Consider the following 27899-nt stretch of genomic DNA (forward strand, 5'->3'; position numbering starts at 1 on the left):
GCCTCCTCGCCGACAGTGTGGCGCAGAATGGCTATTTTAACCGTCTCTTCCTTATCCAACGCACCGGAAGCGGTCATATACAGATGGAAACGTTGTTCCCATCTTCTCCAGTTTTCAGCTATATTCCCGGTAAGTATCAGCGGTGGTGGCGGCTTGAACTGCTCCATGTTCGCACGTGGTAGCACTTTTTTTGATTTTTAAAGCTAACTTCTAAAATACCGTCCTCGAATTATTCCGTAACTCCGTCTTCTGACACCATGTTGTATCTTTATGCTACTAGTATAGTACACTGTTATAGCTGTACTAATCGTGGGTTAACTAACTCACCGTTAGTCACAAATGAGGAGACGAGGATGCGGTACAAGTCACTCTTTTACTAGCGGACTAAACACGCTACATGTCCGTCGTCACAGACCAACACCATCGAGCACCGAGTGCTCGATCCAATATACCACAATATTGGTGGGGACAATTGTGTCTTTCCCAACACTTTGGTCGTGGTCATGGACCATATGCAAACCTACGCCCTTGAGTTAACAAGTGGATTTAACCTAACGAACGGATCTTTGGACTGAACGAAAACGCCGGACAAGGTAAAGAAAGGACCGGAGAACCGTTTACGGGGTCGGACTTATGAAGATGGGCCGTCCGTTTCTCTGACGTTAATGACGATTGATGTTAACATGATCCAGGGTGTTGCTTTGTTAAGGACTCTCATGAAACCAGACAGCGCACCTCATTAAGAGCCACTGAAGTCCCTGCGTGTTTCAGAAGTTGTGATGCACATGTCTGATGAGAAAGGTGGAACTACTTTTTTGAACATTTGCACGCAATTTGCGAATTGATTTATTAATATGATGGCTGAAAATAAGGAGATAAATAATGCTGAACAAATGGAATCTAAGAGAACCAGAAAGTTAACTGAGAAAGCACTGGAGGAGAAGCTGCACAGGCTCATTGGAACCAGGAGAGGAGTATTAGGTCGGATAACTGGAAAAAGAAAAACAATTGAAAGTTTAATGAGTGATGCTGGCAATCTGCAAAAAGTGCAAAAGTTAATGGATCAGGATTCCAACACTCTTGTCAGTGAGCTTAAAAAGATCAGTGGACAAATAGCAGATATTCTGCCTGAAGAAGAAGTAGAGGCAGATGTTAATAACTGGTTGGAGCCAAAGATGATGACTCTGAGACATTTTTCAGAAGAAGCTGAACAATGGATGTGTGCTTTGAGTGAACAAGAAATAAGCAAAGCAAGTACAGCTGATGATGATGAGGACATAGATGATCAAGATGAAGTTAAAGAGTAGCCCCGCATTTAGTGAGCGCAGCTCTCTAGTGGGGCAATATGGTACTACAAGCTCCTTAAGATATGATGGTGCATCACCAATCAAGGCTTTGTAGGTGAGGAGAAGAATTTTAAATGCGATTCTTGATTTTACAGGGAGCCAATGCAGAGCAGCTAATACAGGAGTAATGTGGTCTCTTTTCTTAGTTTGTGTGAGTACACAAGCTGCAGCATTCTGGATCAACTGGAGGGATTTAAGAGACTTATTAGAGGAGCCTGATAATAAGGAGTTGCAGTAATCCAGTCTAGAAGTAACAAATGCATGAACCAGATTTTCTGCATCTTTTTGAGACTAGATGTGGCTGATTTTTTAAATGTTACAAAAAAATGCAGTCCTTGAGATTTGCTTAACGTGGGAGTTAAAGGTCGGAGCGGTCCTTCTGTGTGGAGTTTGCATGTTCTCCCCGTGGCAGTGTGGGTTCTCTCCGGGCTCTCCGGCTTCCTCCCACAGTCCAAAGACATGCTGCAGGTTAATTGATCTCTAAATTGCCCATAGGTGTGAATGTGAGAGTGAATGGTTGTATGTCCCTACATGTGCCCTCGATGGACTGGCGGCCTGTCCAGGGTGTCCCCTGCCTTTGCCCTATGTCAGCTGGGATAGGCTCCAGCGCCCCCGCGACCCTAATGAGGATAAGCGGTATTGAAAATGGATGGATGGATGGATGGGAGTTAAAGGACAAGTCCCTATCAAAGATAACACCGAGATTCTTTACAGTGGTGTTGGATGCCAGGGAAATGCCATCTACAGAAACCACATCACCAGATAATTGATCTATGAGGTGTTCAGGGCCGAGTAAAATAACTTCAGTTTTGTCTTAGTTTAACATCAGGAAGTTGCAGGTCAGCCATGTTTTTATGTCTTTAAGACATGCTTGAATTTTAACGAGCTGGTTGGTCTCCTCTGGTTTGATCGATAGATATAATTGAGTATCATCTGCATAACAATAAAAGTTTATGGAGTGTTTCCTGATAATATTTCCCAAAGGAAGCATATATAAGGCAAATAGAATTCGTCCAAGCACACAACCTTGTGGAACTCCGTAATTAACGTTGGTGGTTATTGAGGCTTCATCATTTACAAATACAAATTGAGATCGATCTGATAAATACGATTTAAACCAACTTAGTGCGGTACCTGAAATGCCAATCGACTGATACAGTCTCTGTAGGATGTCATGATCAATGGTGTCGAACGCAGCACTAAGGTCTAATAATACCAGTACGGAGATGAGTCCTTTATCTGATGCAATTAGGAGGTCATTTGTAAATAAAGTAATAAAGACAGGAGAGGAGGAAGAGCATGTGTAATCATAAATGGACCTTTACATATTGAACAGGTCTGGGCCAAAGATGTCGAACTCATGACGGAGAATGTGCTATTGGACTGAAATTATATTTGGAAAGGTATAACTGGAATCTACAAAAAAACAGCATCACCAGATGCATCTACTTTTTTTTTTTCTTTTTTTTTACATCAAACCTATTATACACCTAGGAAAAGCTTTTTCATTAAAAAATAATCATCAATATGTATCATTTGTACAGAAGAACTCTTTGGCTCTTTCATGCAGATGTTTTGGTTTTGGAAAGATGTAACTCTTTTTTGGAAAATGGTATGGTGTGGGTATGTGTATACATATATACCTTTATCTTTGTAATTATTATGTATGTATGTATATGTGTGCACATGCACACTACATATCCATGTATATCCTGTTCTTCACTGTCACTCTTAATGCATATCTAGAAAATGAATACACATTTTATCACAAAAAAATAAATGGAGGAGGAGGAGCAAACGATTTAACTGTGGGTGAGAGTTTGTCTGGGTCCAGAGCTTTTAATCCGCCCACTCCACTGAGTTAGAGTCGACCGTATTTAAATTGACGTCTGCCTGATATCGGCAAGGCAGGAGAGAAGGGAACGAGCAGGTGTCCTGCCAAAGTGTCGACACTAGGGGGCGGCATCGCATAATAACTGGTGTATATTTAACGTAGTTGTAGAGATGAGCATGTAGGCTTCATTATGGCAAGGCTGAGGGTCATTTTGTATTTAACGGTGAGGCCAGACCGATCACTGTTACCCCTTATATTTAGTCCACAGAAAACAGTTAAAAGAATTTACATTGCATTCATATTTTTTTAATTGAGTTTAATGTAATTTTATGTTAAATAATTGAATGGCTATTGGTCCAAACCTAACGTTTTAAATAGTTTAAAAGTCAGTTTTGCAGCCTGGGATGTGCTCTACGGCTTATCAGGCTCTTTTCATGAAATTAAGAGAAACCCACTGAATCTCAGTTCTCTCAGACATCGTGTGTGTGTATATGTATATATATATATATATATATATATATATATATATATATATATATATATATATATTTCCCGCATAATGTAGAATCTTGTATAAATAATAATGGTAAATATCAGCTACATCACAGCAAACACCTTATATTATATATTATGTTTTAAGGTCAAACAAATGTGATTTGTAATTGTAGCTATTGTAGGTTGGTGTTGATATTGGAGGATGTTTGCCCCTCTGCCTTTTTCCACTTCAACAGTGCTTATAACACACTGTCTATGTAGAAATAGACACTAATGCTAAGCTACACGTGCACGTACAGAAGACCCTTAACAGTAACGGGCGCTGACCATGGTGCTGATATGGACCGGCACTGGGAAATCACAGCTCCCATGAATTTCCTGCATCCTCGAAATCCCGCTGTCGGTTTCCTCTCCACTCCTTAGCATGTTTCCTGTGAATCCGGAGCTTGGTGATGAGGCGGCAGGGGGACGAACTACTGACGAGATACCTGTGAGGCAGTGGACCATTTCAACGCGTTTAATGCTCTTTGTTTGAATACTCGCGCTCTCGCAGGTTGTATTAACCTAACACGGCCCGCCGGTGACGTCGAAGATAAAAGACCCCGCTGCCGTCTCTCGGCTACACGACGTGGCTTCTCCCCGTCGCCCCGCGACGCCGTCCCCGAGTCGCCCCGACACGCACTCCTCCTCCTCCTCCTCCTCCTCCTCCTCCGGGCTGTGAGCGGGGCTTGAGCACAGGGGCTTGAGTGACAGATGCTGCGGTAGTGTCCCCCGCTGTATGCACCGTGGATTAGCTATATGCTAGTATCGATAGGAGAGAGGAGCCAGCGGAGGCTTCCCGAGTCTGAACAGGCTCCTTTGCGGCCATGGCTGAAGGTGGAGAAGGAGAGGATGAAATCCAGTTCCTCCGAACTGTAAGTACATTTCCTTTCCCTCGTACTCGAGGCGCAGCTGTGGATATATATGCGTGTTGCTCTTTTCTTCACGGAACCTCCGCGTGTTTGATTATTACTGTCGCGTGCATTGACACCCGGCTTTCCTCCCGCACGTTATTGCATCCTATAGCCTCCGGTAACCCTCTGTCTTCTTGCAGATGTTTGAGGCGGTGATAGTGCGCTGTTGTTTTGCGCATCGCTCACTGACACCTATTGTCTTTTCCTGCAGTCTCCGTCTCAAGAAGTTGACAGCGCTGTACGCCCCATGTGAAACTTGCATATGCACCTGGCTGCGCCGTTGTAGCCTCAGTGCTCTACAATGTGACAGGTTGACAGTAGCACAGACACTTAATAAGTCATTAATCAACACTGAATCAAATGGGTTGTTCTTCAAGACTCACTTACATCTCGTATGCTGTAGCAAGCTCTATTGTAATACTTTCAAATGTAGCCTCCTGTACAGATTCACCCCAGGGTTCCTGTGCAGCAGTCTATACGTAAATGAACCCAGGACAACATTTTGTAATAAATATGGTATCGCTGCATCAGAGCCAGGTTTCTAATGCTGTCTTATTTATTGAAATAAAGCCAGTGTAGACAGACCGTATGGTCATAAAAAGAAGCTGCAAGTCAGGAATAAACAGGCTGTAGACTATTTGCTCTTATTTGCTTTCGTATTATTACATTACATTACATGTCATTTAGCTGACGCTTTTATCCAAAGCGACTTACAATAAGTATTATACTACAGTGAAAATATATTAGTTGTACAAAGAGGGACACTTTCCACTGTTGACAAAGATAGACCAGGACATAATAATCTGCTCATCTATGGTGAAATGCATTGACAGGCATATCATGTCTGAAAATACCCACTCGTCTCGGACGGATGAAGGAGCAGAACGCTGGAGGTCTTCCAGAAAGACCCCGAGACAGTAGGAGGTGTTTGGTTGCACATATTGCTGGCACTGCTGTTTGTGGTTTCCCTTTTATTAAGCTGCTCACAGATGCGCAACCTGCTGTACTTTGAGGTAAACGGAGACCGGTGTTCTGGTTTTTAATGCAAATTATTGTAACCTGGGTATTGTTTGTTGACATTTCCAAACACAATGTGTTCCAATAATCTCTTAAATACCAGTGTCATGTAAGCAGACACAATGCAGATCCATACCACTACCTTTAGGTTATGGAAACAAAGCATACAGTAAGTGATGGATGCTTGACTAAGGCAGTGTTTTGCCACAGAAAGGCTTACCTATCCCCAGGCCTGACATTGATCTTTTAAATGTACCTTTCTTTCACTCAGAAAAAGGTGATACCTCCTCCTTATTTGTACCCCAACCTTTTAACCACAGCACATAGAGGTCACCACATCAGCTTGCCTGCCACTCCTATATAGAGCTGACATTTCAGCACCACTACTCCTCATTTCTGGGCTTATATGTAAATGCCAACAATTCACAATTAGGAGTTTTCATGAACAAGCTTCATGAGAGTTGTGGATTTAATTGTTTCTCATTGCTTGGCTGTTCTGGTCCAATTTGTTGGATTCACAGGGAGCATTTCCCCCCAGATGTAACCCGGGGAGAACAATTCAGATGACATTGACTAAAGGAAACTGCTGTTGCTTTAAAAAGGGCTTAGCGGCAGCTTGTTGCATTCGTCCACACAGGGAAGCAGCTGACAGGCTGGATGGTGTTGTGATGGGGGTGCAGTGAGCCAGCTTGGTGTTCACGAGTGTGACAGTATGTGTGTGTGTGTGTGTGTGTGTGTGTGTGTGTGTGTGTATGTATGTGTGTGTGTGTGTGTGTGTGTTGAATGCAAATGCGGAGCTGTAGCTGTGTGGTGCAGTCAGGCTGCACCAGACGTGCCACAGCAGAGCACAGAGCAGAAATTATTCATCAGTCCCAGCAAGGCACAGCTGAACTACTGAGTGTAGAGGAGCAGACACAGACACAGACTGTATAAACAGAGACATACATTTATCCATAGTACATGAATAAAATCAGTCCTGCAGAAACAAATGCTTGATTGGATGCACATATGCCTATATTCAAAAGCATACTGCATACACAGTCTATACTTGCTTTTACATAGGTGTCACTAAGTGGCTGTGAGGATGTGTGAAAGCTATATATTTCTTGCTGGCATCCAAATGTTGCTTGTTATTGGAGTCAAGGAGCTTGATAAAGCAGTTCACAAACTGCCCTTTTCTTCCAACAGCACAAAGTAATTTCCCTCGAGTGGTAACACAAAGTACCCCTGCCGGACCGCTGCCTATACTGCCAACTCAGTGGGAGGAAAGGAAGGGAAGAGAGAGAAAGAGTGAGGGTATGTCAGCCATGGGTAATTTGATGTTACAGGAAGAGGAACTGTGCTGATTATGAGCCAGGAGTGTCAGAGAAATGCTTGCCCCAAACTGCTGTTTAATGTCAGAGGGGGCAAGGGGGCCGCGGCAACACTTTAATAAGGCTGCATATTCTACAGGATCTTTATTCGTTCTGTTTGGAAATTGGATACGTCCTCAGATGCACAAGCTCGAGCAGCACTGACTTTGTAACAAGCAATTTAGTGAATAAAATATTAGGCTGCTCATTAGTAGTTTTCTAAATAAATTGCTTGCCTACTGTGCATTGTCATTTGAGCAGGTGGAGAGTAGAGAGCAGGTTTTTGTTGTTGTTTGTTTTAATCTGTATAACCATCCTGAATGAAGGCCACTCATTAGTAAAAACATGGTACAGCATGCAGTGAGAAGCTGCACGGGCACACTCGTGCAGTTTCTCTGTTGTGAGTATCCCTGCAAGGCGAATATCAGATTCTGGTGATCTATTAGCAGTTCGAGTGGGAGTATACTTTGAAAAGGCCAGACTAGGGCTGTGACTAATGCACTGTGGCAGCGTTTGGCTTGTTTATGTGAAGGCACTGGTCTCAGTTTGCATCCAGGCGATGACATCAGAGTAAATACATAAGACCGCAAAGCGGTAAAGTGTTCATTTTGGTTTTGTACCATGTCTGTGACACCAGTGCCAGAGCTGGCTGCCTCCTCACCCACTTATGGCTCTGTGAACACCCTGCTGGGAAACTCTTTCTTGTTATTTTGTTGCTGTTGCTCTTTTTTGCTATTTTTTTGCCATTGAACATATCTTGCATTTCACTTTTTCCTGCTTTTATCTTTTATCTCTCGTCTCCTTGTGGCTCTTATGCTTCTCATATCCACAGTGATCATTTGTGTCTTTGCATGTTATGTGTACTATTTGAATATGTGTATGTGTGCAGTAAAATATATACTTTCTTTCTTATAAAACTGTACACTGTCTTTAGTTGGATCACATCACTTAAGCAGAGACTGTAAAGAACAGGTTTCCAGATTATTACTGTGTTTTCATCACAATTCTAAAAAAAACACACATAATATTACCTAAAAAATGATATATATAAATATAATAAATTGATACTTGTTTGTGCATATTTTAGCGCTACAAGTACGCCTAACTTGCTTCATATTTGGCTCCTCTATCACTTGCCCTTTGTATAATTATTAGAGATCACCATGAAATGATTCCCACTGATGGGAATTCAGTTCAGCACATCATCACATTGTACTTGACACTAAGGAGAAGAGCTTTAATGTTATTATGATGAGGTCTGCTGTTATTTCATGGTTGAATTAAAAAAGTAATAGCTCAGTTTCGTTAGTAACCAAAATGCTTTCTGAGCAGAATGGTGCAGATTTGAGCGCAGAGATTCACTCAGAAATAATTTATTTTCATGCAAATTGTGAAAGAGAATATTGTCTTGTCTGTTGTTTTTTCCACATGTTTTTACAAGCTGTTACTTGTATACAATGTATTTATTGTTGACATATCGTCTTGTGCAAGGGTGAAATATAATTCATCTAAAGTGTTTATTTTCATTTAAAACTACTCGGAATGAAAAGTTATATAATGTATAAGTCATGCATGGTATTGATCAAGTACATACTCCTTTTCTGCACTGCACATATACTTCTATATCTCTACTGCAGAATGGATTTCCTTCATATCGCCCAGTAACAAAACCTGAGACTCATTCAACAGCTCAACTTGCAGAAAAGTAAAGTGTGTGTAAGGTTCAGTGTGGAAGTGTTGTTTAGCAGCAGGCTGAGTCTCTGTGTTGCGTGATGAAGATGGACAGATAAGATAGGCCTGTGATGTAGAGGGAATTAAGCCAGCAGACATGCCCAGAGACACAGTGTAAAGCTGCTGTAATGAGATATTGATCGTGCCACCAAATGAAGAAATTTCCTCAGTAATGTCAGTGGCATGCAGTAAGCAGGCCTGATTGATCTGGTGTTTCAGAGGATGAATATTTAATAGGCGGTATAAGAAGCTTCTTCCCAAAGAAGACCCTGTTGTTCTTTTCTCTTTGGTTGTAGACCTCCAACATGTTTGCAACTATAGAATCAGTAGGTGGCAAGCCTTGATACATTTGATTTGTACTACATGTCATTTTACTATGTTTCAAAATTATGTGCAAATCTATGTCGAACAAACTATCACGCCTCATCAACAGTCATGTAAGTCATAAAATTGCATTAAGAAAGGCTTCCTGACAAGTGAAATGTGTTGACAAATATGTTCCCTATTTCATTGAAATAAATAACACCCGCCGATTGATTTCCCTTTGTGTGTAACACGTTTAATTGTTATTCACACCAGGGACACAATAGCTATTGTACACAGACCAATCCCTCCCTTGCACCGTTCACTTTAATCAGAGGTATAATGATTTTTTTACTTATGTTTACAAAGAGCGCTGATGTCGATGAGTCACAGCCCTTTTGGTTGTCTGTAACTTCTTTTGTGCTCCGGCCACCTCCTGATATCCGCGGTTGGCTGCTTTGGACCAACAACAATGACGTGTAATTAATCCTGCAAGGTCGACTGACAGCATAGAGAAAATATGCAAACATAACATTGTTGCACACCACTCCTGTTACTTTCAAAGAGGGCTGCTCTTCAATGGAGGATATTGAAAGAGTATCTAGACCTCGGGTCCCGTGGCCGCAGGAAATCCAGTTGTTTTGGTCTGTGTAATGTCACATTACCCTAATTAATGTTTGAAAGACATGTTGAGCACCATACACTTTCTGTGTTAGCCAATTAGCTATATGTATCCTGCAGTGCATTAGCACTACGGCTGTGTGGTTCAAAGCTTTTCATGTGTGTGCATGTGTCACACCACCACCACCAGCCGCTGTTAGTCTGTTGGTAGCTGTTGCCTCCTCCATAGCTAGCAGGGCCATCTCTGCATCTCCGCTTCACTTTGCCATTTCTTCTTGGCAGTTAATTTTGGCTCACACATACCAGGCTTTATTTCTGAATACGTTGTACTCCAAAAAGTTGTCCATTAGTCACTGGTTGTAGAACATATGTGTCCTAAACCTATTTTTACTGGTGTGTTTTTTCTCACCTTTCCCTCTTCACATCCAACTCTCAGCAAAAATGCAAGTACTAATATTTACCCAAAATGTCGGGACAACTCCTTTCAGTTTAAAAAAAAAAAAAATATTGTGTGGCAGAAGTAGGCTACAATAAGAAGAAAACACAGATGCTACTCGGAGGAAGGCTTTGCTTCTAGTGATTCTTCCGAATCAAGACAAGAAGAAATATGGTGGGCTTGCATCTGTAGGTGAGTTTACCGGTGTTGTCAGACTCTCAGTTTATATATGGATATTTCTCAATCATTATAGTATCTACACAGTGATATATGCTGCTCCACATCAACTATGTCCTCTTCCAAGTTGTCACTGCCATTTTACCCAAAACAATTCAAAGAATTGCCTCCTCGATTCTAATTTGAGAAAGGATGGCCAGAAAAGTTTGGTTCATTTAAAAGGTTAAAATCTGTAGAGAGAATATTGTACAGCTTTCTGGGAATATGTATTCTAATGTGGACAGACTCAAATGTGATGGAGATCTGGAGATGGAACTCAAATGAACATAATTAAATGTTTATGTACATGTAAGAATTATTAGGGCCTTACATAGTTTTCACCAAACCAAAAGGAACTATCTATTAGTTCAATTCCTGAGAACGTACCTTTCTTACGTGACCGTGAATGATGTGCAACTGGAACATTTTAGGATTTCCCCATGTGTGGAACCGACAGACTTGTTTCCACGGAAACAGTGTCAGTTTTTTACCATGGATAAAAATCATTAAAACGCTCACTACATTTGGCCGTGCTTGTGAATCATCCTCCTCCCACATAAAGCAGCTCTGGTATCTGCCGTAATTATGTCCAATGTTCTGTGTCCCCACTGTGCCCTTAATAGACCATTTAAAGGAGTGTTTACTGTTGCAATCTGCTGCCGTTGAGGCCCACTTTTTGTAGCAGAAAGTTAAGTGTTAAGTTTAGTTTGCTGAGTCTTGAGACAAACCTTGACAGTCTTCTGAAATGTTTAATAGACCTGTTCTCAGCCATCATCATCATTACGTCATGGTGTTAGATTTACAAATCAGAAGTGGGTTAAAGTTACACATTGAAAATATCATCTTGCTGTTAGGGTTGTCACGATACCAAAATTATAACGCTACGAACGGCTGGCCACTTTTGCTAATTCCGCCAAACTGTAACACTGGTTACAGAACATTATACAAACAAAGTTGTCACTTATCTGACAATTACAATGTGTATTTCTACATTGAGTGTGTGGGCCAATGATCAAGTTGTTAACATTTTATGTATTTAGAGAGCTGGCTAGTTGGCTAACCCCCATGCTTTCATGCTAACGTTACACTGGTTACAAAAAATTAGCCCAACAGTGGGCTGGTGGCCAGCGGCTGCCCTGGGTCTAACGGTCCCTCTGCTCACCCCTCACCACTAGCAGACTACTTTGCCAGGACGAGAGTCGTCAGGAGCTCCAAAACTATAGCGAGCCAACTAGCCAGCTCTAAAGATGGACAAGTTAGCTCGCTAGTCGTACTTTCTGGATCTCCCGTCTGCTCTCCTCCTGGTGTACCAGCGGCGTATGGGACAGCTAATATGGTCGTGTTGGTTCATGTTAACTTTCTCAAGTAACACTAGCGGTCCCAGAGGGGGACTGACTGTACACATTGAGAAAAACTCATATTTTCTTTATTTAGCCACTATTTAAAAAAAACAAGCCACCAAAACTAGCTAGCCAGTGTTAAGTTACAAACTATTCTACTTCCGCCTACGCTCTGCCACAAACATAAGTCATCATGTTCACTAACAGAAAAATATTCGTACGTCTTTAACAACCTCTGTGTTGCACCACGCTAGAAACGACAAGACAATATCACTCTCTTATTTATTATTATATTCATTGGGTCTTGTTGGTGAAGAGTCAACTATGTGTATTATAAAAAAAGGCACTATGCCGCCAGCAAGCACGGTTGAAGATTCATGGTGGTTGCATGAACACACATGCATGCCAGCACAAAGTCAACCCACGCTACCTTCATCAGTGAAGCTGTTTCTGAAGCTTTGCTCTTTGTCTAGCCCTGCAGGTGAAAGCATGCATGGAGATAGATAGTTAAGCTTGTTTTTTTAATTCCCCCTACTGAGTACTCAGTTCTTTTCTCGGCCCCCTCCCAACTTATAAAAGTGTATTTGTGGCCATATAGCTGAGGAGCTGACACTTCAAAACTACCTCACCAAGTTCCTAATGGCCTCTTCCTGAAATGTATGACAAATGAGGGTGCTGCAGGTTGATATTTGATGCAGAAAAAAAAATTGTCTTGAGGAGACAAGATGTCTGTTTTTCCACCTGCTTTTTCCTGACATGGGTGATATGCCCCTAAATTTGGCAATTGTCATCAAGTACAACTATTACAGCACTTTCTCTTTCTATCCTCCTTCCCTTTTTCTCAGAGTCTGTGCTTTAGCTTTGACACCAGAACTCTTCACCTGGGCATCATCACCAGTCCCTGAACAAATAGAGTTTGACGCAGCGGCGTCTCAGCTGTAGTTCAATCTCAGCTCTCCTCTGTGCAAGCATGTGGATGAGTGCTCTGAAGAATTTTAGTCAGGTCAGGCCTTAAAGGACAATGGGTATTTTTATCCCAGAGAAGCTGACACTGCGATTACTGTTATTGCATATATAGGGAATTAATGTGATAGTGTTACACGTCTCAGCAGAATAGGGTAAAACACCAATTATAACAATTATTTCTTCAGTTTGTAAACACTTAATATAGTTAAAAAATAGAGCCATGCAATATACTTTGGGGTTTCAGCCGAAAAAAACACTGCACTTTGGTTTGGAGGGTCTAGTTAAAAGCAATAATCAATTTCCCAAAAATGTCTATATCTTCAAAACATTTGATATACAGCAAATGCCATGACATCTTTTCTTGTGCATTGAGCGCAGGTTGTTTGCATTGCTGAAACACAGCAATCTCTGCTCCCTTTGTTAGTTTAGGTTACATATACAGTCGGCTAGTCCTACTTCCATTTTCTTGACCTGGAAGCAAGGTTTCATCTCCACACCACTTTTTAGCATGACACAGTTAAAGTGTGAGTCAGGCTTTGCTTCACGGATGCCGGATGGGTACAAATATCACCTGTTAGTGCTGCTCTCCCTTTGGACCCCCAAGGCTATTCCCCTAAAAATGCAATACAATGCTTGTCAGAAAGTAGAAATAGCTTGTTTCCCCTTCTCTGTGTTCTGCCACAGAAAGTCTCAATTCCCTTGGTAACTGAGGCTACTTTGTGGACAGGATGCAGACTAGTGAGAAGTAGTTTGTTCAATTCGTTCCACCGGTGCAAGCCTCAATAGCACACGGTCACATATTGCCCCGGAGCCTCCCCAATGCCATCATGTAGGCAGGGAAAAAATACAATACTAGACAAATCTTCATTGCCTCATGCGAAAACACTTCAAACATTACAGAGATGTCCTATTACCATGCTTTTCCGTCTTTGTTCAACAGCTTGGATAGACAGGGGAAGCCAAAAGCGAGGAAGTGATGAAAATGCTTACTTAGCCTTTCACATTAAAGCCACCGCCGGGGAGGAGAAGTAATGCTGCAAGGTGCAATGAGACACTTTACAGCTTCCCTCCTCTGCTCCTTTGCTACTGAAGCATGCAGACAGCTTTAACACCTCTAGACCTGGGAGGGGTTTAATCTGCCTTCGAGTAACACTTGTTTTTATAAACTTTCTCCTCAGATGACTTGTAGCGGGCCTCATTTTTGAATGGACTAAGACTGTACGTTTTCTTTTTATGTGTATGCACTAATATACACCTACTTTACAAAGCTAACAGCAGCTCTAAAAATTAAGATGTAGACATTTTTCACCCTGAGTTATTTGGCTCACAGTGATCGCCATACCTGTCCAATCTCGGCGATGGATTGCCTCTGGCCATATGGTTGCTGCTGTTCACAGCTGTATAGTGAGGGTGTATGGTAATTATGTAATTAGATTACAGTGATTAGGCAATATGAACCAGCTGATTGTTACACACACACAAACAATTGAGAGGATTACATGTGGATAGGGCTATTGAACCACCACGGATTAGATTACTTTGCAGTGCCTTGGTAGTGTTTTCTTGCCTACCTCAAAACAAGCTGCAACAGAGAAATACAATAGCAGTTAATCTATTTTTCAGTGTACATTGGATACTAAGAGTTGCTATAGATATTGGTGTCGAGAGATTGGACTGGTAAAGGTACTGTTGCCATTAACCTCCATTGAGACATTGCACATTTTATATATATAAATAAAGTTGACTTACTTGCATAACTTAAGTTTAGATCTACAGGTAGGCCACACTGAATACAAAAGGGAAATGTGTTTAATGATTTTCAAACAAGCCTACCTTCTGTGTCCATGCCAGAGCAGTCAGTCCACACTGCAGCTGCATGCATTTTGTGCCAGGGACTGGCCACACTGTTCAATAACAAGCTGTAAAGCTGTCATCCTCAGTACCCGTACCAACGCCTTTAAAGGAGGCTGGAATTTTAGAGGATGTCGAGATTAATTTATAGTGTAATTTAAAAAGTGTGTGTGTGTGTGTGCGAGAGAGAGAGAGAGAGAGAGAGAGAGTTCCTTATGCTCTCCATTGCTCTGTTTGTTTTTCTTTCTCTCTATTGCTCTACAGTGTGCCTCAAGAACACAGCTTTGCTTCTCTTTAGTCCAACTTTTTCTTTCTCTAGCTCTTTCCATTTCTGCTGGTGTCACACCACAGCACGAGAGAGGATTATTATACAAGTCTATGAATCACTTTAACAGGGAGCCAACAGAAAACATGTGTAATCTCCACTCAAATGTTCTGGAACAAACATTACTTGTCTTCCAGTGCTTCCTCTAAAACTGGAGGACCATTTTAGATGAAGATGGAAGGAAGGAAATACACCATCTACAATTATTGTCATGCAGATAGTTTCAGTCCAAGTGTTGGTGCTAATCTATCATTAGCAATTAGAGTATGAAGAACCAGCTATTCATAAATCCATCAGTAAGTTCTTTCAAACAAGGTTTTCTAAAATTGGGTTGCACCATTAATATTAGTATTAGTAAAGACTCAAGTTCTGTGTAAATTACTTACTAGGAAACATTTGTATCCCCGTCTGATTAAAGCTATAAACTTTGAAAACAGGAAGTCACTGGAGCGTCACAATTTGTATCTGCCAAAAATACATTTAGAGGGTGACGTGTTGTTTTTAACTTAACTGCTTATATTATTTATATAGTTTTATTACTGGGTTATATTTATATACGCATGCATGAGGAAATATGTTCTTCAGAGTTAATTAACAACATTAATGCAGTATTGTAAGAGAAGGAAATATCCAATCACACAATGTTATTTTGGAATTTAGCAAACCGTTATTATCGACAGTTTGTAATTGCAGGTATCTTTTGTTAGGTGTATGAAAGGTAATCAGCATTTTTTGAGTCGGTTGAGTTAGCAACAACAAGATGCGTAAATGTCCACTTAGTAAACACTTACATTGTAACGGGGTTCGGGGACTGATGCTGGAGCAACCGGTTCCAGAGTCTAAATCCTTTTGGATTCTGATAATTCATACCGCATAGGAGAACAGTCTAACAGTTCATCATCCAAGACTGAACATTAAACTGTAGAAAGGAATATGGTACCTAAGTGACAGTCTGCAGTCCTCTCTTCTCCTCCCCTGCTACTTCTGTGAATAGCCGTCCAATAGGCCTGGGAAACACCTGGTCTTTTTCTGTCCCAACTCTGTGTGAGTGGGTGTGAGAGGAGAACGACAAGGTGGTAGTGAAAGCATGTAGGAGTTGAAACAACTGGCCAGCTGTATTTTGTTCTGCAGTGTGCGACCAGCTGTATCAATCTGTCCAGAACAAAGTCTCGGTGCGTGAGCCAGCCTCAGTAAGGTGTTGACTGGCAGCAGGCCCCTGGTGATGATGGAGACTCATTAGCCAGTACACTGTAGAGCGGTGTCACACAAGGACAAAGGCAAGTGCTGTGGACTGCTGTGTGTGTGTGTGTGTGTGTGTGTGTGCTGCATCGACTTTGCTTGCAGGATCTTTTCTATCACTCTACTTGCTTTTTTCTATTCCTTTTTCCCGTCTTCTCCTCTCGCCCGTGCTGCCATATTCCCTTCAACCTCCTCCCAAAGGGCCGTTTGGTGCCACCCTCAGATCAGTTTGCTGTTGAGTCTTTGGTGCAGGCTCGAGCTGAAGAAGACAAAACAAATCTGACCTCAAAGAGCGAGTCAGGGAGCAGAAAGCTACTGCAGCTGCAGGATGGGAGTCTGGATTTTATTACTAGAAGCTTTCACTTTGATTGGGCAATTTATTCGGAACAGGAGGCGTAATTGCCTTTTCTTTATAAACTCCTTTATATTTACAAACCCTTTTGTCCCAATCCAATTTTGTAAGACAATTTGTAGTTTTGGTTAATGCAATTTTAGCAATGTAATTTCATGTTTAAGCTTTATTTACCACATTTTAAGAGACACGTTGTTGACATGGATGCATGACTGATGGGTGTCAAGGCATCTCAGAAGCTGGCATTTCAGGGATTTAAACTGGCGGCACATTAATGAAGACATGTCATGTTGTTCCTGTGCTATGGGAGTTGTATTACTGTAACTCCCAGAGTCCTTATTATGCAGTGTTTATTTTCTCTGCAGCGAGGATGCTTTAAACCTGAGGTAGAATATCTCGCATGAAAGAAAATGAGCAATGGCAATGTCATGAGTGCTAGGTGTAACATAGTGCAAGCAGTTGTGATACAAGCCTTATGGGAGGCATTAAAGCAACACATGAAATACCGGAGCAATTCAGTTGCCATCACACCCAGACGTGCAGTTCTCAAATACAGGAATAAAATCCTGTTTTCCTCTCATTCTTTCCAGCTTGTTGGTGTCTCTATGATATTTTGTGCTTCCAGCTTTACAGTACTTTTTGTAGCGCCTCCAGGATGTACCTTTCCAAAGCGATGCAGCCCTGCGCAGTGCACAATAAGGTGGTAAGAGTCTCTCTCCATAAGCTGATGGCATGCACTGCACTACCTGCTTAGATACTCCTCCTGAGAGCGCTTTGGTTCAGACTGCTTCTACTTACTCCAGTATGTAAGAATAAGTTACTCTCCACAAAACCTGGACTTTTCATCTTTTTTTGTCTGGAGGGCCGGAATCAAAAACTATGTATGCATACATTCATTGAAGAACAGAACTGGAGAGACAAGGGAATGCTCTTTAAATAATTGCACACGTATAAGAGGCCTAATGCCAGTATTTTCTTTTTTCACTATCCATTACATAACAACCCATTACATGCCTATAAACGCTGTAATCACTCCTCACTATTGGCAATGATGATAATTTATTTAGAAGCAGTCAGTGTATAAGTCCATGCCAGCAGCATTACAAGGTCAGGCCTGTTGGGCGGCACTGGCAGGACTTTGCTGGTTTACAGCAGAAAGTGTCTTCAATCTCCGCCTGAATTCATTGGTTGATTGGCTCACTGCAGCCTTGTTATGGAGACCTTTGGTGTGCCGAGCTGTCACTATGCAGAAATCTGCACCAATGTCATTCTTCCCCACAAGGAGAGCGTGATTGGTTGAAATCGAGAAAGTAACGGGGGTCGTCATCACGGCCTGCTCATCCATATGCTCCAGCGTTACGCACACAAGTCTCACGCTATTGTTGCTTTGCACATGCACACGCACGACACACACACACACACACACACACACACACACATTGTTAAAGGCACAATAGTGAGAGAGCACTGTATGAGAGAGTGAGTATTATGATGATATTGTGTGATGACATGCAATCTTAAGGTGCCCTTGGAGGCTCTGCTCACTCCTCACATTATTTAAGGACAGCTGAAAGAGTTATTGTTTTCTTTAATCCATAGAGACCAATGCCCTGACGTTCCATCTGGGCTGGCCCGTTGTTCCGCTAGCTTCTGCACTTCAATACAATCTTATTGCCAGCCTTTTTTATATATTACATGAATACATATATACATGAATACACCACTAAGATGGTGAACAAGGTAAATGTTATGCATGCTAAACATCAGCATGATGCTTGTTATCATGGTAACGTTAGCTCAAAGCACCAATGTGCCGAAATACAACCTCACAGAGTTGCTAACACGGTTGTACTCGTCGTGTTTCAGCCTAAACAAAAAAAAGTGAACCACACAACATAATGTTGAAGGGACATATTTTAGGTAATTTGCATTATTACAAAAGTGAGAATTGGGGTTTCCTTACCTCTGACATGTCCATAAAGTTCCAGTTTCTCTTTGGCTCTAGATACAGCACTCACATTTCAACCTTTCTCATTGTTGCTGCTGAAATCTTTGCATTCAGTCAGCCAAAAGTAGCAGAATCCCCTAAAGTCTGATATTTTCTTCAGATTTTGTAAAGTGACCCATCTCCAAATTGAGGAGAGTGTCTTCTTTCCTTGCAGTCTGACTGACATCACTTAGTGCCTCACTTTATGAATGATTGATAGCAGTGAGTGCCCCCTCCTCCTCAGTAGCAGCCAGGTGCAACAGGGGCTGGGTGAGTAAAAAGGGTTGGTGACGGAGGGAGGAAGAGACAGAGAGAGACAATATCAGATAGATAGTTGTACTTCAGTGCGGGGGTGAGACGCTGGAAAAGGGCTAGTCGTCGGCTAGACAGAGACCGGAGTGGTAGCCTCTCTGATTAAAGAGATGCTTGTGTGCGTGCGTGTGTGTGTGTGTGTGTGTGTGTGTGTGTGTGTGTGTGTTTGTGTGTGTGCGCGCATGTGGCAGGATTGCAATGCAGGGATCAATACTGTCCTTACATTGGCCAAATCAACCCTGTGCTCGCTCTCTCAACAGGGAGACTGATTGCATGTTCCAGCTCAGCCAAGTGTTGATTTACCGTAGAGGGCTTTTCATTTCAGTCTGCATCTGTGTTGAATAACGTTTTCATATTGATGCAAGACTGTTAGCACTCTCCAAAGTCTTTCCCATACAGACACATGAATGGCACAATCAAACCTTATCTGAGTCCAAGCTAATGCTGCGTTCATGTCATATGGAATGATGTGAATGAGTTGTGAGTGTTCAAGGCATCAAGACTGTTGTATGATTACAGAGTTGGCTGTGTGGGCATGAACATTCTGTTTTTTGAGAATATGACGCCATATTTCAGTTTCAGTCTTAACTTGGAAGTTATGTGAAATAGCCCAAATGCTATGTACATGTGGGAAACTGATTATTACGATAACTCAGCTATGCCTTGAACACGGCATAACCTCAACCTGTTATCGCTGCACACAATACTTTAACTGTATAGACAAAGGCTCACAATGTGCTTTGCATTAGAACTTCTCCCTGAACCACATCATGCTTGCATTTTGAGGGCCCTGAGGCTCATCATATTGATTTTCATGACGTGCTTCTAAACAAATGTTCAAAACAGAACTATACACGCATCCAGAGACGCATCCAGAGACGCATCCAGAGACGCATCCAGAGACGCATCCAGAGACACATCCAGAGACGCATCTAAAGACGCATCCAGAGACGCATCTATAGACGCATCCAGAGACGCATCTAAAGACGCATCCAGAGACGCATCTATAGACGCATCCAGAGACGCATCTAAAGAAGCATCTAAAGACGCATCCAGAGACGCATCTAGAGACGCATCTAGAGACGCATCCAGAGACGCTTCTAGAGACGCATCTAGAGACGCATCCAGAGACGCATCCAGAGACGCTTCTAGAGACGCATCTAGAGACGCATCCAGAGACGCATCTAGAGACGCTTCTAGAGACGCATCCAGAGACGCATCTAGAGACGCTTCTAGAGACGCATCCAGAGACGCATCTAGAGACGCTTCTAGAGACGCATCTAGAGACGCATCCAGAGACACATCCAGAGACGCATCTAGAGACGCATCCAGAGACGCTTCTAGAGACGCTTCTAGAGACGCATCTAGAGACACATCTAAAGACGCATCTAGAGACGCTTCCAGAGACGCTTCTAGAGACGCATCCAGAGACGCATCCAGAGACGCATCTAAAGATGCATGCAGAGACGCATCCAGAGACGCATCCAGAGACGCATCCAGAGACGCATCCAGAGACGCATCCAGAGACACATAGAAGCGAATCATCTCCATTATAATGGAGTGCTTTGCTGTTACTACTACTGCTGCTGCACTCTGCTCTCAGCACAATCCCCCTTACATTAAATAATGCAGTTGGCCATTGTGCAGAAGTCCTCCCACACTCCCCATCCCCTAGCAGCCCGTATCAGCAGATTTCCGCTTGCTCTGTTATCGTAAAGAGTAAACTGTTTCCAATTCGGCGTTTACAGGGCCAATACTATAAACATAATCAAGCCGTTTACACAACAGCAGCATCAGATGTTTGTTTTCAGCTGTTCTCTCAAAATAATGCATATTGAGGGGAGGAGGGGGGGGGGGATATCTACACCGGCCTTTGCTGACGTATATAATTGCTACAATTGCAACATCAATTGCTAGACCTTTACAAAGACAGAAATACCCACATGGTTTATCTTCATTGAAGAGTTACATTGTTTATTTATATTTTCACATTTACAGAGTCCTTTATGTCAACGGCTAATATTGGATCTCATGCAATAGCATTTTCATATTCTTATCCTAGCGTACTCTGGTTGTGGTACTGTAGGGTTGTGCATAAATGAGCATGCATTCATGAGAATTTGAATTTGAATAATTATGTCCCCCATAATACAATCATCTCTATTGAAGTCCTGCTTTTCAGACGTCCAGGAAGAAAGGTCTATACATTTTAACAGAGTCTGCAGCAGAATTAAGTAACAGTGTCACCAAAATAAAGAAGAAATGGTTGAATATGAAATACGCAACCTCAATAGCCAATTTAAGTTAATAGTGATATCGTTAGGCTATATGAATACATTTACAATTATATTAGCCTATTATTCAAATTGCAGAGTCAAACAGGACAATGTGTAATTATATATGAAAAATCTAGTGAATCTGGCCCAATGTCTGTAAAAGGCTTGTCCAATAGTCACTTCCTGTCATTCTCTATTGTATAAGCTTGTGACAGACAAAATAAAGAGAACATATAGATTTTTGCTGTTGTATTTAGACACGCGTGACACTGTATTTTGGTTTGCTGTGTACATTTCTTAGATAAATATATACAGAATTATAACAAATATAGACATACATGCTCGAATATATGCAGACGTTATTTCATGCATAATTACTAATGCAACATCAAAGCCAGACAATGTCTCTCTATAACATACATAAATTAATGAATTCACTTAGACCATTACATTCTTTTTAAACGTGTAAAGCTCCAATCAATTGCCTTATGTGTACCATATAAACAGAGTAAACAGCCTGAAGGAGATTCTGTCGACTCAAAGGGATCAACCACGGGTTGTGTCTGTTTGATCACCACATTTAAACAGGAAATTCATCCAATTAGCTGGGCACTTTATTGATCCTCATAAACATTCAGAAACGACTCAATTGTCAAACTCAAAGTCAGATTACTCCAAATGCTATATTTGTTTGAAGCTGATCATTAGTGTATGGCTATAGCTAATTGCCATGATTTCACGATTTTTAAAACTGTACAAATGAAGTCCCTCATAAAAGAAACACAACAAGTAATAGTGACAACACTGTAAGACCCAGACATCGGTTCTTGTTGTATGGTTAGTCACCTGTTGTTCCTCCACACCTGTGGTGGGAAAAGACCACAGACAAAACACTTATAAGGCACAAAAGTCTCCCCTGATCAATGAACGAGGGCGGGCGTGTGTGCGTGGGTGAAGTGGGGTTCTCTCGGGACATGACGCACACACTCGCAGAGTCTACATGCACAGACCCTCAGACTGAAGTTTGTTTTGTCTCGACAGGATGATGAAGTGGTGCTCCAGTGCGTGGCCTGCATTCAGAAGGAGAATCGCAAGTTCTGCCTGGCTGCTGAGGGGCTGGGCAACCGGCTGTGTTACCTGGAGCCCACATCTGAGGCGAAGGTAGGCACACAGACTTCACTGTTTGTTTCTCTCTGATCTGTGAAACGTTGATGTAAAGAATCCTCTTTACATGTTAGACTTGTTTCCCCTGCAGTCATATAATTAACGACCTGTTCACACACACACACACATGAAGAAGTTTGCAGAAAAGTGAACCGCATCAGAGGATGCATTCACCCGGGATGAGAGCTCCATGGAAACCAAACATCCATGTAGTTCATCCTTGTTAAGGTCCAGCAAAGATGCAGTGAATGCAAGCAGCGACGCACAGAAAGGCAGCGACGCATGCCATCAAAGCTCACACACACGCCACAGTCTGATGAGGAGCTTTTCTGCCAAGGGTGCAGGGACGACGTGGCATCTCTGTGGGTCAGATGATAATTCCCAAAAATGACGCCCCTGGATGTGTTTGATGGAGCATTTCATAAACAGTGCTTTTGTTGGCTCTAATTACCTTCAGCTTTATTGCAGCTGTAGCTGCTTAAGCATTTGCTGAGGCACAAGTGCAACGTTGTAACTACAACAGTTTTTTTTAATTTAATTGTTTGCCTTTGTTTGCTTTGTTGCCACCTAATTGCAGTATTGCAGAAGAAATGAACAAAATTGATGAAGCACATTCTCAGCCTTTTGCCTTTTTCATTCAACATGTCAGTGATAGTAGGCAGACATATCTGAATCATGATGGGCTGTTGGAGAGAATTGTAACAATCCAAGGTCCCTCTCACCTTTCGGCCCTTGTTGCTCTGCGTCTTATCTGGCAAGATGCAGAGCAACACTACAAGCGTATGTTTCCCCTCAGCAAAGCCTGTTGACAGCAGGCCTAATGGGCTTTTTCCACATTGATTGTCTTTTAATTATAATCCATTAATAGTGTCTCTGATTCATTTCGCTCAAGCAATGACAAGAGGCATGAACATGTGAGAGATACAAGGATGCAGGGAAAAGAGACTGAAAGAAGAAGAAATGAAAGATCCATGTCCTCCTGGCATTTATATCCCGTCATAATATATATATGTATATGACGGGGTGGTCACCTTTCAACCACCCCGTCCTGCCCTCAAAAAGCTCTCACAACTAGTGTGTGTGTATGCTGGGGTGGCGGGGTATTGTGTGCAGAGGCAGGTGATGTTTTCCCCCCATATTGGATGGTAATTACACCTGACAGGTGTGATGGATGTTCTCCCTATCTGGCACTTTATCTTCATTGCCAGCATTTAGTTTTTTTTGAAAAGGCATCACCCACCTTTGGGATCTACAATGGAGAGTGGTATAAAAACCCAAGATGGCAATTTAGAAGTGGGCCTCGACCCCTGAATAGGAAGCCTCTTTCCTTGGGGAACTACTCTAGTAGTGGGGCACATAACCAGGACCACAGGATGAGGTTGATTTAGAGTGTGCACAGTTTAAATGGCAACATCAATCAACCTGTGAGAAGCTGGTTGATTGTAATATACGACCAGCGGCTCTCGTCTGTCAGCGACTCAATATTATGACCACTGGAGGGTAGATGCCCCCATAGCATAATGGCAGTGATGCTGTGACTTTGTTGTCTGTACAGTATGTGAATCAAAACAGAGTTCCTCAAAATACGCCAACTGATCAGTTATTTTCAAAACATCTGTTTTTGGCTTCTGTCTTTGTCGCTTCAGATAACAGTTTTAGAAGCTACTGCAATTAAGCTGAAAAGTGGCAGAGAACGAGGTCAGTTCTTCAGGGCAATCAGCTTTACCCCTTTTTGACCCTGTCTGTGGAGACAAGTAAAGACTCATATCTATCCCTGCCCGCCATCTAGCTATGCTCTTTTGGTTCATAAAACATGGCCAAGCTGCTGTAAAGCGCTCTCCCTGCTCTGCCTTGGAAGAGGACAGGGCTGGACACTCATCATTCCCACCAGCTCTTCTGGACCTTCATTTAACTGCCTTGCTCTCTCCAGGCAGTCCCCTCACCACCAACTGTTACAGACCTGCGCCTGGGGAGAGCAAAGGTCAGCTGTTAGTCATCCAGAGAGATGAGGGCGGGGTCAGATCGCTTCTCACCAGGCCCTTTATTATGATTTCTCGACAGTGACAGTGGTAAAGGGAAGGCTAGTCAGTGTAGAGGCATCCCCAACCCAAAGAGCACGCTGAACATGTGTTGTACACAGATTGTAGGGGGAGGATGTGCAGGTGTTGTACATTTAGGTGTGAATAGTTTGACATTTTGGGAAATACACTCTCGGTTTCCTGTTGAAAGTTTGATGAGATGAATATGAAGGAGCAAGTTAGCGTAAAGAGTACAAACGGAAAAAAAACAGCTAGCCTGGCTCTGTGCAAAACAAAAGAATATCTGCCTAAGCTCACAAATGAACAAGTTATATATATATATATATATATATATATATATATATATATATATATATGAGAAATAATTGTAAGTAATATAATACAAGTGTAAGTTGTGGTTTTATGAGCGGACTATATTTTTTGGGTCTAGCACATTCTTTTTGACATAATGACAGAGATATAACATTCACACTGATGTGTTAGTTAGCTTTAGAGACGCTAGTGGGCAATTTCTGTTGTTACCCTGTGACAGCAGGCTAGCTGTTTCGCCTGCTTCCAGTCTTTATGCTAAGCTAAGCTAACCAATTACTGGGTGTAGCTTTATATTTAAAGCCACTTTACCACTTAGTGACAGTGAGCAATAAGCAAGCCGTGGACAAAACACAAACAGATACTAACTATTTACACACATAGCAGATACAGAGACGGATTACCTCTATTTGGACATTTAAATCCATTGTTCACTCTTTTCAGCTGTTTTGGTCTCCACTAACTGAAAAGGGAAATATCTGACACTTCAGCCACTAGATTTTCCTCGCTAGTTGTGTCTGTCTGCCGCTTGGTGCTGTGCAGGTACCGTACAGTCTGTTTTTAGAGTGTCAATGGGCTGAGGGTTGCTGTCAAGCAGTAGAGCTGAGGGAAACTGCACAGTCTAGTGATACTACTCCGTGGGTTCATCACTGTGAGCAATATTTTTCTTGTTAAAAGTACTCATGTGATCCATTGTTAACATGAAATATATTAATAATAGCAGCTTTAATGAAGATATGACAGTGTAATCAAGTATCTGCTCATCAAACTCTCTGCAAGAAAAAAATGTATTGCTAAAAATGTCAAACTATTCTTCTAAGTGCATTCATGGGCGTGCTGAGTGTTCCTCTGCATGTCTGAACAACAACAGCACGGATGAGACTGGATGCAAAATATATTCATTCCATCTCTCAGAATAACTCAAATCACTCAAGTTGATGTCTAAATAACTGATTTTGGAGGGAATGAGTCATCTCCGGTCGGCCAATGAGACAATCTGGGAGCTCGATTACTGGATTCCAACACACTGGCGTGTGTCGCCATGAATCAAGCCTTCCACAGTCATGTTCACGGTCCTGCCTGCAGCATTTACACTTCAACTTAGATTGTTATGGCCGTGCACGTTTGTGGTTATTTTAGTCTTGTCCTGACTTTAAATGTATTGATCCTTCACCCTGAAACAGAGTTAATAATAATAATAATAATAATAATAATAATAATAATAATAATAATAATAATGCATTTAATTTTTCAAGGTACTCAAAGACACTTTATATAACATATTTAAAACATCCTAAAAGCTATACAATAAAAATAACTACAGTTACAATAAAAAAACTGAAATAAAAACAATAAGCACATATAGCACATAATCACACATTAAAATCAGTTCTGAACAGGTGGGTTTTGATTTGTGATTTGAAAATGGAAAGGTCAGTGCAGTCTCGGATGAGTTTGGGAAGAGAGTTTGCAAAGGGTTGTGTGAAGTTTGCAAATGAGGTTAGATTTACCTGAACCAGTTTGGGAGGAGTTGAGGTACTCCATAAGGAGGCCGTAGTGGGTGTTTAGGTTGATATCATTTATCTTGTAGCCACTCCCCAAAATATCTTCATCCCTGCTAACTGGGACGGGGGTGGGGGATAGGGGCGACTCACTGGCAGAATTCCCTCATTCTGCCAGTGAGTCGCCTCTATCCCCCACCCCCGTCCCAGTTTGGCATCTTCTTACACCACGCTTATCTGAGCGCAGACTGACCTGAGAACTCCTAATCTGTTTTTAAAGTACCTTTTAATGATTATCACCCACTTGATTAAGACTAACTTGGTTCAAGTGCGGTAAAAGTGCAGCAGTCAGCACAGGTTTTCTGAGTGGGCATCTAATCAAAATATCCCTGTGGAATCAGGAAGCACTCTTCATTTTTTCTGGCTCTATGTGGATGTTTTACTTATGCAGCAAAAAGTTCTTTACATACTAAATCAGTATTGATGGGAGGTAAGACAGGTGGCTCTGGTTATTATCTCATTAATGCTGCTTTGGTTATCGAGGGAGGATGTTGGGCCAATATAAGTGAGTTTTTTTCTGAGGAAACTGCTGCCATCATTATATTCTTAACTTTCTTAGGCTCGCACTTTAGTTGAGGACATGCTTTACAGTTTATACTGTAGATGCCAGGTCTACTTTGTCAGGTTGACATGCACGGGACTTGCAATGCTGTTCTGTATCTCCTGGGTTCATATCTTTATCAACTTAAAATGTGATATTACGTCAGTGTTGTCTTTGCAGCATGTTTTCACTGCTCCCCCAAAGAAGCAAAAGCAGTTAAGACAGTGACCCTTAATTTAGTTAATTTTAGTGGCCTCATAAGCTATGTTCACACTGCAAGTGCTCAATTGTGATTACTCATATGCAATTATTTTGTTTGGCTGTTCACATTATTCTTTAAATATGGCCAATATCAGATTCCAGTGTGACATGACCTCATGCGTAAATGAGCAAAGACACATGCAGCTCGCTGTGGCATAGAAGTAAACATGGAGGTCACTGAGGTCAGTGTTTACGGTTTCATTTAGTTGATGTGCAGATGTGCAGTGGAAGCCAGCGAATTCATGAACAGATGATGACGCCGAGGATGAGGAGAAACAGACACGCATTTTGATGTATGGCCTTTTGTGGAGCAACGGCTGCTACATAGATCTGGAGCCAGGAGTGGCGAGATCATGACATGAATTGGTTCAGTGAAAAAATGTAATCCAAAATGTTCGAATGTCAAGGGCTACTTTTAACTATCTGTCAGCGCCTCTCCACAAGACTCCCACCAATGCAGAGGTGTGTCAAATGTCAATCAAAAATGAGTAAAAGTAAAGTACCGGTAAATGAAATACGACCCCCCAAAAAAGTGGTACATTTTTAACCGGAGACCCACTTGCCTGTTGTTGCAGTATGTTCCTCCAGACCTGTGCATCTGTACCTTTGTGCTGGAGCAGTCCCTGTCAGTACGGGCCCTCCAGGAGATGCTGGCTAAGAGCGGACAGAACACTGAAGGGGTGAGTGATGGTGAACACGCACACATGCTGACACACATTCACGGATAGGTAACACTCCATGCTTCCAACTCTTCACGAGCCATCCGTCACGTACTGTACATCCCACCCTGTTTAGACGTTCAAAAGAGGAGGTTTTAAAACACGTTCATTGTAATGAATGCTGTCAGCTAAGTTAAGTACTCTTAACTTGTTCAGTCACTATAAAGAGATTACTGGGCGGAATATGCCCATTACAGTGGCCTTGGGACCCCTACTGCATAGAGGTCTGGGCCCCTATGAATATATGAATATTTATGAGGATGAAGGAGATGCTCTGGCATTACTGCAGCTTTTCACAGTGTTGTTTGCCTTTTAGCCCATTTTAATTTACATCAAGGCATGAAGGAAAACA

The 27899-nt window shown here is 42.0% G+C and overlaps 1 protein-coding gene across 1 annotated transcript in view; it reads left to right on the forward strand.

Annotated features, from left to right (window-relative positions):
- Positions 1-4493: 4493 nt before the first annotated feature.
- Positions 4494-27899, forward strand: part of LOC117751452 (ryanodine receptor 3-like) — a 95578-nt gene continuing 72172 nt past the window's right edge. The window contains 3 exon segments of the mRNA XM_034563314.1: positions 4494-4589; positions 21994-22113; positions 27404-27512. Coding sequence (XP_034419205.1) covers positions 4542-4589; positions 21994-22113; positions 27404-27512 — 277 coding nt within the window. The 5' untranslated portion in view covers positions 4494-4541.

Source organism: Cyclopterus lumpus, chromosome 22, assembly GCF_009769545.1.
Source record: "Cyclopterus lumpus isolate fCycLum1 chromosome 22, fCycLum1.pri, whole genome shotgun sequence".
NCBI classification, from domain to species: domain Eukaryota; kingdom Metazoa; phylum Chordata; class Actinopteri; order Perciformes; family Cyclopteridae; genus Cyclopterus; species Cyclopterus lumpus.